This window comes from Alosa pseudoharengus, unplaced genomic scaffold, assembly GCF_046254945.1.
Source record: "Alosa pseudoharengus isolate Yale_2024_CS ecotype anadromous, Long Island Sound unplaced genomic scaffold, YU_APseudo_1.1 YU_APseudo_1.1_scf_6, whole genome shotgun sequence".
Lineage (NCBI taxonomy): Eukaryota > Metazoa > Chordata > Actinopteri > Clupeiformes > Clupeidae > Alosa > Alosa pseudoharengus.
In genome coordinates this window covers 17082334-17095431 of record NW_027468848.1, presented here as the reverse complement: position 1 = coordinate 17095431, position 13098 = coordinate 17082334, and the positions used below count along the sequence as shown (strand labels likewise).

General features: G+C 40.8%; 1 protein-coding gene across 1 annotated transcript; it reads right to left on the bottom strand.

Annotated features, from left to right (window-relative positions):
• Window positions 1-96: 96 nt before the first annotated feature.
• areg (amphiregulin) lies at window positions 97-3036 on the bottom strand. Its single transcript, XM_076270566.1, has 6 exons — window positions 2923-3036; window positions 1891-2037; window positions 1181-1427; window positions 788-955; window positions 483-564; window positions 97-298 (listed from the first exon to the last, which is right to left on the bottom strand). The coding sequence occupies exons 1-6, from the start codon at window positions 2957-2959 to the stop codon at window positions 293-295; spliced, it is 687 nt and encodes a 228-aa protein (XP_076126681.1). The 5' UTR covers window positions 2960-3036; the 3' UTR covers window positions 97-292.
• Window positions 3037-13098: the final 10062 nt, after the last annotated feature.

The window sequence follows — 13098 nt, the reverse complement described above, 5'->3', positions numbered from 1 at the left end:
CATGTACAGTACTGTGCTCCACATTTTTGATTGATCATGTAAGATAAGAACCACACCAAATATTGCTTTAGAGCTTTTAATTTGAATGGTCTGAAATGAAAATGCTCCATAGGTGCAATGACGTCAACATAATACATAGGATATTGAAATAAATAAAACATCAGAAGGTCAACTAAACCGAAGTGCCAAAGTCAATAAATAAGTAAAAACATAAATAAATATCCATTATTGAATAGAGTGGTTGCGTCTGCTGGGCTGCTAGAAGAAGTGATGTGTCCTGCCTCTGTGGATCCTAAATCTGCGTAAAGAGCAAGGGGTCAAGAAGGAGTAGATTTAATTATGTATTTAATGATTTAGCAATTAAATAATAATCTACAGTAGCATATATAACAGATAATCTGTGTTTTCTTGATTGTTATGACAGTTGTACATTACTAGACTAAATCAGACAGCTGTGTAAGCCTGTGTGTTTATGTGCATACCATCATGTCATTTTTCAGAGGATTGTCCTTTTCATTGCTTGGGTTAAAGAAAGCAGCCTGGAATCGACGCTGGGTTTTATAGCTGGAAAAACAAAACAAAGAAAACGCTAGAAATGAGAACTATGATGTCAGATATCAGCCGTAGCGTTTATACAAAAATGGAATAAGCTTTCAAGTGTTAGTTTCGGTTCCTCACATCATGCATGCCTGTGTTTTCTATGCTTTTCTATCATTTCCACATCCCCTTTTTAGTGTTTGCATTGTGCTGTGTGTCACGTGTTGTGTGTCACAAGTTGTGGACGTACTGCACACAGAGGGTGAGAAGCAGGGCGGAGCAGCTGATGATGGACAGCATGACGGCGATGACCAGCAGAGCGGTGTGGGCGTAGGCCTCTTCCCCAGCGTCCACCTCCTTATGCTCCGTCTTCATCAGCTGGACAGCACAGCGCTTCCCTTCATACCCCGTCAGACAGCTGTCCGGTAATAATAATAAAGACAATCAACTTTTAACCATTCAAGTGGAAGCATTCAGTGGTGATCATCACCTTCCAAATACAACAATGCTCACACCACACTTTTCAGCCATTTAATGCACCACACTTGCAACACTGACAATGTCTCTGTAGTCTACGTTCTGTCATTCATGCACACACACGCTTACATATTGAAATGTAGTATGTTGTCAGGATTTTACTCACATGCACAGTGGTTCCCTCAGATCCTCCAAGAACTTGCACTGGCCATGTATACAGAAGTCTCTGTGTGTGGTGAGACACAGGTCCTCTATGGTGGTGTGTGAGCTGGAGTGTGTGTACTGTCTTTGGGCCGGTGTGTGGGCTTGGCCCGTAACTTTCCTGTTTTTCTTTTTGTCCTTCCCTTTTCTCCGATTCCGCCCTCTCCCACTTCCGGCATCTCCCATCTCCCCTGATTTACTGAGCTGCGGAACTGGAAGATAACACTGGCGTCAGATAGATACATTATTGAGATATCCATGTTCCCACAAAGTGAGGAACAGACTGCATCAAAGAGAAATGTATAGACCCTTTCAACAATAAAAACAAAAACAATGCTTGAACGTTCTATTTGGGCCCCTAATCTACTTCCTCTACATTAAGATAACATATGGAATGTTAAAAAGGAAGTCTTGTGGGGCCAACTATGATGCTGATAATGGAACTCTCTTGAAAGGGTCTATAAAAGAGAAAGATGATGGTGTAACAAAGCTATATGTTGACACAAACATATGGGACACGTGTCCACTTGAGGTACCATACTTGTGTGCTGCACTTGAGTTAAGATATCAATGTAACATGTAAATGTGACATATGACCCATATTGTAACTAGATCATGATATGTTTCTAGGAATTGGTGTGATTGGCGGCCTTGGAGTTTGGGGAGAAACTGTACCTTTCATCATCTCAACCTCCTCCGGCCTCTCCTTCTCAAGGTCCTCATATTCACTGGAGGTCTGGAGGTCACCGGATGCTCCCAGCAGAGAGTCATGGGCACTGAAGCTCACTGCCACACCCACTGACCCCACCACAGTACACAGTGCTAGATTAGAGAAGAATACATATGAAGTAAGACCACATCATGATAGCAGGTAATGTAGTCAACCACACTCCCAGTCTACAGCGTATCCAGTACATCCGGCCAATTGAATAAAGGTGACAGTTGCACCCTGGACACCCACGTGCATCCTTCAAATGAAAGCGATCACACAGTGCTGTTTATCCCATCTCAAACACACGTGTATTCACACTCACACAAATCAGGTGAAAAACAACTCCCACACGGAAAACCCTCAAAAACCACTCAAGACATCCAGACAGCCGCACCCTGACAAACTAGTCTGCTCAGGAACTCTGGCATCATTCATTCATGAACACACTCAATCCCACAGCCCGTTCAGTGCCCTCAGACATCCTTTAATCTTTCATAATCTTGCTTAATCTCATTTTACAAAAGACTAGAAACATATCGTTGTAACGTTAGCGTTAGGCGCTTTGTTACTAGTAGTAGTAGCAGCCCAGGGTTGACCCAAGCCATACACGTTTACGCACAACCTCTTTCAAGCCCTAGATAGCACACACCTTAACCTCACAGTGGCTTTAATGTTTGCCTCCCAAATGAAAGAATCCTGTTTACACACCCGCTTGGCCCCTAACCTCTAATCTGTCCAAAGTGCCAATCCATGCTCAGATATGAACACACACATCTCCATCATGAGGCCATTATGGTGTTAGAAACAAGTCCAAACCCATCAGAGATGTGTATAGGTTATAGACACACATGCACACAAAAACACATACACAAACAGCTGTCCAAGTTATCACACTGTACCATAGGAACACAAATACAGATAGTTATATCCCCTGAGGCATTAACACTACACATGCAAACATGAACAACACAACTACTGTATATGAACACACTCACCTAAACACAACAGGCAGGAGAAAATCAGAGGTTTCATGTCCAGCTAGAGAGAAGAAATGCCTATGTTGTGTATGTGTTGAACTGCACAGGCTCCAACTGTGTACTCCTCACTCAGGGAGGAGCTTTTATAGGTGAGGTCTCTTCATGGAGAGGTACGTGCCAGTGTGTGAGAGTTTGTGTGTGTGTGTGTGCGTGCGTGCGTGCGTGCGTGCGTGCGTGCGTGCATGTGTGTGTGTGTGTGTGTGTTCTGTATGAATAACGGGTTTAATCATTAAACATCATTAATGTCTTTGTATTTAAACAGGTACTTTCATTGTGCTCCTTTTTTCTGGCCATTAATGCGTCACTTGTGTTTCCACTGACTCAATATTAACAAGAGTATTTACACAATAATACCCACACTAAAAGCACTCACACACATACACACATTCATACTGATTGAGAAGGTGGTGCCTGTGACAACAGATCAGGACACCAATTTCATTGTCATACACACAAGTACACATACTTAACTTCAAAAGATCAATATTGGAGCTGCCCTCTATTAACTTGCTCAACTCGCTAACTTGCAGACTTAATGAATGTTTATGTATTGTGATCTATGCCTTACTTTTGTAGTAAATAAATATACTGTATAGTAAAATGTAGAAAAATATTTGCAAGTCACAAGGAGTCAGCAAGTGTCAGGGGTCTCCCCTGTTCCTTCACCCCCAAGTGCTTTCTCTTCTGTCGACCTCTCATCCTTTGTCCTTGTTCTTCAACGGATTTCTCCATGAAGGCCGTAGGATGGCTTAACAACTCAATTATTTTAGACACCATCAGTTCTCACGAAATGCAGACAGAAAACAAAGAGTTAGTACCAGACTAACTTTTCGAAAGACTCCTCAAATATTTAAAGATCCTTTCCTCTGACTATATCCTTTGTGTTTTTGTCATCCAACTGTGTGTTTATTATGAAAGATTGGTTGGTATGGAGAATCTGTGTAATGGGAGCAATTCCAGGGCCGCATGCCAGCTTGTGTGAACAGAAAACAGTAAATATGGGTGTAGTTACATGTGCTTGTCACCACATGCTGTTGAAAGTGTTGTGTGTGTGAATGAATGTGTGTGTGTGTGTGTGTGTGTTGGGGGGGTCCTCAAGGCTATAATATTGATGTAATGTCTGGACATCAGGAATGAACACTTAGATAAGAAAACAACTGACTCACTCACTGGCCCAGGTACAAGCATATGCACATGCACACTTGTCTCCCTTTTTAGTAACAGGATTATGTGTGTGTGTGTATTCATTAGCATCCATACAGTCAGTAATGAGTTCACCATGCACCATTAAGCATAGAGGCGTAGAGGAGGCAAAGGAACATTTAGGCTATCTGTTTATATGTATTATTGTTTTTGTGTATGCTTCAAATATTATCTTTCATTTCATGAGATATGAAATAATAGTGAACTTAAATGAAGATAGAAATGTGGCATGGGAAAGTTTGGGCACCCTGCTGAACCAGAATTAAATATGCTCTCTCTGGCAGATATCCTAATTTGCAAATGTTTTCTTGTTGCTAGTCTTAATTAACAGCTTTATTACATTACAAAAATAAAAAAAATACCAATATCAATGGTCTGCAACAATTAGCATGAGCTATAATGACACAGTACACAACACTATTAAAATGGATACTAACCACCAAAAATAATGAATATGCACCTTAACGGACAAGAGCACTTCCCTCCCTCATAATGCATCACCTCACCGGGTTAAACATCCAATGGCCCTGAGGCAGCTGATGGTGAAGCTGTTTTAGGTTGAGGCAGAAATCAGTTTTCTTTCTTGTAAAGAGCAGTAATGAAACATTTTGCTTCTCTAGCAGCAGTGATGTTGTTGTAAAGAAAATAAGCTGAAGCACACTCAGGTGAAGTGATGACTGCTTCCCTGTTGCTCATTTGTCCATCACCGTATAAGGCCCATCCAAACAATTTAATTGGCCTGAACGCATGTACACCGAGCATATAGACTTCTCAATGGAGCGGCATCAGACCAGATTTCCTGACCTCAAGTTTTGTGGGTTGGGTAAATTCGGTGTGGATATTAGGATAGACTTTGACTACCAGCATGCCAGGAAAATGATAGTATTATGCCGATGCAATATAACGGAGTGACTTGCTCAGGATACCTCTGCTGTGTATGATGTGAAATATGTCCATTAACTAGATGTACCGCAGAGCGGTACAAAATATGACCGCCGCCCAGTCCAGCACATTTTTTCCACAAAAAGAAATCACGCTGAAAGGCCTATATGATTCTAACTGTCTAACTAAATTGCATTATCCACACTCAATTCTTGGTATCTGCTAGACAACAAGTACCAAAACATGATTAGTTCATAGATTTCACATGTAAAATAAATTTTATACAACCCCACCTCCATCTTGCCTGTTCATAATTCTGAGAAATTCTTGATTGTTTGTGTTATGTTTATGTTATGTGTGTGGGTGTGTGTGTGTGTGAGTGTGTGTGTGTGTGTGTGTGTGTGTGTGCGTGCTTGTGTGTGTGCCTGCGTATGTGCCTGTGCATGCAAGCGTACATATGTCTACTGTGTGAGTATGTGTCATACGTATGATTACTGTGAATGTATGTGTGTGTGTGTGTGTATCTGTTTGTGCACATGTGTGCACATGAAATGGGTTAACATGACCCCTGGAGGCAAACATACGGAAAAAAATGGTCATCATAGGCCCTACAGTTCTCAAGATATTCACAGAGAACTGTGTCTGCCCTACCCTCCTTTCGGGGGGTTCAGTCCAGCGGGGGGGCTACAGATCAAAACGAAAAATGACGGTTCCATGCTATCCATGTGGGGGTACATGCCCACCAAGTTTTGTGTACCCCGGTCTTTCAGTGTCCCGGGACTCATTGACGGAAATTTGGGCATGCGAAAAAGAAAAAAAAAATGTTTTAAAATTCTGACTAAACCTATATGACCGCCGCTTCGCTGCGCGGCGGTCATAATAACTGCAATGCAATGTCATACCTTCATAGGCATAAATGTTAAAATTTAAATACCCCCCGAATATACTGTGATATATTGCATGTGGGCACTTGATGATCTAAATGGGATTTATACCAGATAAAGATACATATTTGTTCTTTCTTTTAATGAAAAATAGTGGAAATAACAATTAAATACTGAGAGTCTCAGTATTTAATTGTTTGCCATCACTGAGCATAATACTAAGTTATTTCCACTATTTTCATGCTTTATCATCACTAAATTCTCCCTGATCTACATTCCAGACTTCTGGAAAAAATGTCCAAAATGGTGCATTATGAAGAATAAAATTCATATTATGGAGCTTCATAGTCAAAGGTTTTATTTAATTAAAAGAAAAAACAAATATGTATCTTTATCTGGTATAAATCCCATCAAGTGCCCACATAGTCATTTGGGGGTCCAAATATGGGGTTCCAAGACCCCCATAAAACCCCCACCAGTGGTACCATACCCTTCAAATTAATTTTGGCAAGAGCAATGTTCCCACATATAACAAAGAATCCTGTTTAGAATAAATATGATCATTAATTGTGGTGCTAGGGCCACCCAAAAAGTGAAAAATCACACATGCTGTCAACATTTTTTAGGACTTTGGTGACCCCCCTTTCACCCAAACAGTAAGGAATGTTGATTCTGCCTCCAGAATTGTGTAGTACAGGCTACAATACCAGCCTTCTACCACTATTAGAACAGAAGTTATGGGCTCTCAAAACACACTGACGAAGCCCATCAGGCCGAAATGTTTGTTAATTAACCCCTGTGCTAAAATGGATTAAAAAAGCAAGAAAAGATTTTTGGAGTGTGACCATTTGTTATTTTCTATGAGTTCCCTGGATTACGCACCCACAAAGAAACAAGAGAACAATCGGGAGAGCGCAGTGTTTGCAAAAAAAAGGACTTCCAAAAATGCCAAAAAATTAAATGTAAAATTCCAATGTGTCAATTAGGGCCGTGGCACCCGAAATTGAAATGGACGCCACTGGCAAACCGTTTGAGATATTGACCTGAAACTTCAGATTCCCTCGTTTGGTAACATAAGGCATATTTTCACAGATTTTCAGCAAAATCTGAGAGGTACCATGTACATGATACCGCGATATTGCCTGTTTTCACATGGAATGACCCTGATATAGTTTTTCATGTAGCCATTTTCATTCTACAACTGGTGGATGTTGCTCACACATCAGTGTCCATCCTGGCCCCAGGTGTCTGATGCCAGTGACTGAACCTTTCCTTTATTACTATGATGAGATCACCATTTGGGAGATGAAGGTGACCCCACATTCACTGGTCACATTGGCTGCCATGAATCTTATGTGCCCTCAAAATTGTCAAAAGGTGCGAAAATGAATACATTTGTAGCTCATGTTGTGTGATTGGTCATATGTCACATCTGTATCTGTGACCTCTGTATCTATCTGTACACTGGAATGCACAGTGGTGCTAGAAGTTTTGTGAACAGTGGATCCCTTATAGATTTCTGAAAATCTGCATTATAATGACCTACAATGTGATCAGAAATGGATAAAGAGAGACCAATGGAATCTTTATTAACAAAAAATGTGAACATATTTTCATTTACTGGCCATATGGGCCTCTCCTTCCAATAAATGTTGTGAACCCCATCAGCAACAATTACTCACATTCTTAATAAACATTCCATTGGCTTCTCTTTATCAATTCTGGTGACAGATGAAGGGCTGATCGCATTTGTTGTTATATTTATTTCCTAAATTTCTGAGGCTTTCACAAACTTTCAAGCACCACTGTAGCCTATGTGTCCAACAATAGAAGAATAGAAGAATAGTCTAATCAAAGTCAATGTCAATGACATTGTCTATGGTGTGTTATCTGTAAACCTTTAGAATAAGTGTACAAACCAAGAAAGAGAAGGCTTTAGCAAAGTCCTTTTAGGCGAGTCCCTCCACTCGGCAGCCATATTACAACGCATTTTGGGCACTTATCAGGAATCTATTTGGAACTGAACTGTGCGTGCGCAAGGCTTCACGACACAACCTTGCTCCAGCTCCAAGATCACAACACATGATTGGCACGATGTATTCACAACATACCACATGATCGGCACGATGTATTCACAACATACCACATGATCGGCACGATGTATTCACATGTCATGTTTTGGTGGCGGAAGGGGGGGAATATGTGTAGACGACTGCCATGTTTGCGTTACAAACTAACCCCATACATTTCTATGGGAGATTCTTTGAGTGCTGTGTCTCCTCATTAGAAAGTCACTGGCTTTAGTTTACTTAGGCATATCCTAACTGCAGTTATGGGACAGCAAATGGGCATATAATTAATATCTTCCTCTAACTGGATTTTGGACTTACTAACCAACAGACCTCAGTCTGTTAGGTTAGATAACCACACCTCCTCGACCATTACCCTGAGCACCTGCATACCACAGAGATGTGTGCTGAGCCCTCTCCTTTACTCCCTCTTCACCTACGACTGCACTTTTGTACATGGCTCTAACACCATTATCAAGTTTGCAGATGACACTACGTGATTGGTCTCATCAGCAACACCGATGAGACGGCCTACAGGGGAGGAGGTCCAGCACCTAACATCGTGGTGCACTGACAACAACCTGCCTTTCAACACCAAGAAGAGCTCATTGTGAACTTCAGGAAGTCTAAAGCTAGCACACACACACCCATTCTCATCAACGGGAGTGAGGTGGAGTGTGTCACCAGCTTCAAGTTTCTGGGTGTCCACATCTCTGAGGACCTCTCTTGGACCCTCAACATCTCTACCCTGATCAAGAAGGCTCACCAGCATCTCTTCTTCCTGAGGAGACTAAAGAAGGTCCACCTGCCTCCTCAGATCCTGGTGAACTTCTACCGCTGCACCATCGAGAGCATCCTCACCAACTACTGTCACAGTTTGGTATGGCAACTGCTCTGCCTCCGACCGGAAAGTACTTCAGAAGGTGGTGAAAACTAGCCAACGCATCACCGGTTCCTCACTCCCCTCCATCGAGGCCATCCAGGGCAAGCGATGCTTTTGTAAGGCGTGCAGCATCATCAAAGACTGTCACCCCAAACACAGACTGTTCACCCCACTCCCCTCTGGAAGGCATGGAGGTCTCTCCACACCCGAACCAGCTGGTTCAGAGGAAGCTTCTTCCCTGCGGCTGTCAACCCACTGATCTCTAGCTCTGCATCCTGGTGACAACCAACCAACCAACAGTGGTCTTTCTTATAATATATTATGTTAATATACTGCATATATATATATTATTCTTACTAATCTTAAGGTTACTGTTATACACTGCACAAATTTATATTTAATTTATATTATTGTAAACCAACTGTATTCTACTGTCTACACTGCACGATATTAAAACCAACTTTACTCTACTGTCTACACTGCACAATATTAAAACTACATTTTTGATACTCAGATAACTGCACTTTTGACACTCGAAGTAATGTTTAAGTCATACTATGGGCCAGGACCTAAAAAATCACATATCAGTATCACCTGAGGTGGCAAAATCTACCAATGATTTTTGTAATCCTCCATGCCTGAGGGACATTATTTGGTATGATAACCCTCTCTAAGTGGTAGCTTAGTTGTATTTTTCCTAGGTTTTATACCTGCACACAGTAAATTATACAATGCAAGCCTATGTACAGATATGGGTGCCTCAAAGTCTGGAGGAAGGCGGGACATGTCTTAATCCATGTTATATCACATCTAGATGACATAGGCTTGTAGAAAATATAAAATTTAGATGGATGATTTAGTTTTTCATTAATGATGCAGGCTAAATTAAATAAAATGTACACATTTTCGCCTATATAATACATTAATATATACATGCAAAAGGATGGAAAATGGTGGATCAAGTCCAAACTCATGTTTTCTGACATCTAGAGAGTATGGGCTTTTAGAAAATATATGGATTAAATGGCTGAATAGGCATGTTTGGCTTTGATAGAGACCATAATGTCTTGGCTGCAAAAATGGCTCAACTTTAGGCTACAGTGGAATTTATAGGTGGATGTGCTCAAACGTTTGAAGACAAGATTAATGAGGACTCAAAAATATATTTTTAATCTTCATCACTATCATCATATTCATCCAGACTGGCATTTATGTTCTCCTCATCCTCCTCTTCCTCCATCTGATTGCTACAAGTTTGTAACCTACACAATTCCGTGCACTTTAATTTGTTTGAAAGGCAGGAGCAGTCAGGAAGTTTGCAGGTCCGTACACATTTGCAGGCCAAGTTAGTTTCATCTTTGTCTATGTCTGAATCTTCCTTTGTGTACACCCTGTAGCAGGATCTATGGTAATGGCCTTCTGCTGCTACTAAGTCACGACTGGCTATGGATAGTACTCTTTTGTAACCTTTCCTGACGGCTGCTCTTCTGATTTTGTCATCAGGTCTTAACTAATTTTGTTAGACTCTCTTTTGTCCTTCGACCTTTTAAATACTTGCTACATTTGTCACAAATTACAGGTGCTGGTCATATAATATCATGAAAAAGTTTATTTATTTCAGTAATTCCATTCAAAAAGTGAAACTTGTATAATGTATACATTTTTTCCACACATACTGATATTTTTCAAGTGTTTATTTCTTTTAATTTTGATGATTATAACTGACAACTAATGAAAAACCCCAAATTCAGTATCTCAGAAAATTAGAATATTGTGAAAAGGTTGGTGTGGTGTAATTTTAGTGAGTCGAAAATGAAAAAACTTCAAGTGGCTTATAATGATGCACTGAGAATTGTGCTTAAAATCCCTAGGTGGAGTAGTGCCAGTGAAATGTTTGTGTCCAACAATGTGCCCTCTTTTAACGCTGTTTTATGAAATTTTATGTATAAATTCATGTACAGACTGACAGGGTCTAAGAATATGATTATTGTGTCCATAGCTGATGTCTCTAAGAGTGACACAAGGTATACATCTTGCTTTTGGAAACATTGGACCCGAAGCCTGTATAGGTTTTGTAAATGATGCCTCATCTGCATCATTCTTAAATGTTTTGTATTGTTTTATATTTATATATCTCTACTGTGTTATCTCTATGGACCTTTGTGTCTTGAATAAAGTTTAAATAAAATAAATAAATAAAATAATATTGAAGACACCTGGTGCCACACTCTAATCAGCTAATTAACTCAAAACACCTGCAAAGGCATTTAAATGGTCTCTCAGTCTAGTTCTGTAGGCTACACAATCATGGGGAATACTGCTGACTTGACAGTTGTCCAAAAGATGACCATTGACACCTTGCACAAGGAGGGCAAGACACAAAAGGTCCTTGCTGAAGAGGCTGGCTGTTCACAGAGCTCTGTGTCCAAGCACATTAATAGACACCCATTAAAAAATGTGGGGGAGATTCACAAAGAGTGGACTGCAGCTGGAGTCAGTGCTTCAAGAACCACCACGCACAGACATATGCAAGACATGGGTTTCAGCTGTCACATTCCTTGTGTCAAGCCACTCTTGAACAAGAGACAGCATCAGAAGCATCTCGCTTGGGCTAAAGACAAAAAGGACTGGACTGCTGCTGAGTGGTCCAAAGTTATGTTCTCTGATGAAAGTAAATTTAGATTTGAAAGGAAATCAAGGTCCCAGAGTCTGGAGGAAGAGAGGCACATAATCCACGTTGCTTGAAGTCCAGTGTAAAGTTTCCACAGTCAGTGATGGTTTGGGGTGCCATGCCATCTGCTGGTGTTGGTCCATTGTGTTCTGAGGTCCAAGGTCAATGCAGCCGTCTACCAGGAAGTTTTGGAGCACTTCATGCTTCCTGCTGCTGACCAACTTTATGGAGATGCAGATTTCATTTTCCAACAGGACTTGGCACCTTCACACAGTGCCAAAGCTACCAGTACCTGGTTTAAGGACCATGGTATCCCTGTTCTTAATTGGCCAGCAAACTCGCCTGACCTTAACCCCATAGAAAATCTATGGGGTATTGTGAAGAGGAAGATGCGATACGCCATACCCAACAATGCAGAAGAGCTGAAGGCCACTATCAGAGCAACCTGGGCTCTCATAACACCTGAGCAGTGCCACAGACTGATCGACTCCATGCCACCCCGCATTGTAATTCAGGCAAAATGAGCCCCAACTAAATATTGAGTGCTGTATGCTCATACTTTTCATGTTCATATTTGGCCAACATTTCTAAAAAAAACTTTTTTGTATTGGTTTATGTATGTAATGTAATATTCAAATTTTCTGAGATACTGAATTTGGGATTTTCATTAGTTGTCAGTTATAATCATCAAAATGAAAATAATTAAACATTTGAAATATCAGTCTGTGTGTAATGAATGAATATAACATACAAGTTTCACTTTTTGAATGGAATTACTGACATGATTGAACTTTTTGATGATATTCTAATTATATGACCAGCACCTATACATTTGGCCTCATAAACTCTTAAAGTCGTTGGACCTTCCCTTTCAGATTTTCTTAGGTCCTCTGTGACAGATGGTTCTGCAGATATGTCTTTTGCAAGGATCTTGTCAAGCAGTTTCTTCATAGTAAAGATGCTACGCCATTTTCTGTGATACAATATGGATGGTATTCTAACATCAGGGAGACTTTTAGCAAGATCAAGGATGGGGCGATAGGCTCTTATTTCAGCTGCTCTCAGTAGTGTGTTCCATGACTTTATGTTCATACAGTAGGTGCCACAAGGTTTATCATCTGAACAATGTATTAAACACTCCCCCTGAATACCACTACTTCCTTCTGCCATGCTTCTCTATTCTGGGATGTACAACAATTTGAAAGCAACAGAGATATATCAGGAATGATGTGCTAAAATGAGGCCTTTTCCTACTCAGCAACAGTGTGTGACTGTGTGTGAGAGGGAGAGACAGAGGGACTATATGAAGTGTGTGTGTGTGTGTGTGTGTGTGAGTGAGAGAGAGAGTGTAAGAGAGAGAGTGTGAGAGAGTGTGTGTGTATGTGAGGGAGAGGGTGAAGTGTGGCGTCTGCGCCTTTCGTCTAGTATTGAGGTGTCGCCCGGTGCGTATAGTCTCCAAAAAACATAATACTCAAGTGAAGAAAAGGGAGATCGCACACAGGGGCTGAGCAGTTTCAACAGTGTATTATTTAAAAAGCCGAA

Excerpts from the sequence above, each read along its gene's own strand:
- areg (XM_076270566.1), bottom strand. The coding sequence starts at position 2,959 with ATGAAACCTCTGATTTTCTCCTGCCTGTTGTGTTTAG. Across the intron at positions 1,428-1,890 it reads GGAGGTTGAGATGATGAAAG|TTCCGCAGCTCAGTAAATCA; the intron begins GTACAGTTTCTC and ends GTTATCTTCCAG. Across the intron at positions 956-1,180 it reads CTGAGGGAACCACTGTGCAT|CTGTCTGACGGGGTATGAAG; the intron begins GTGAGTAAAATC and ends ATTACCGGACAG.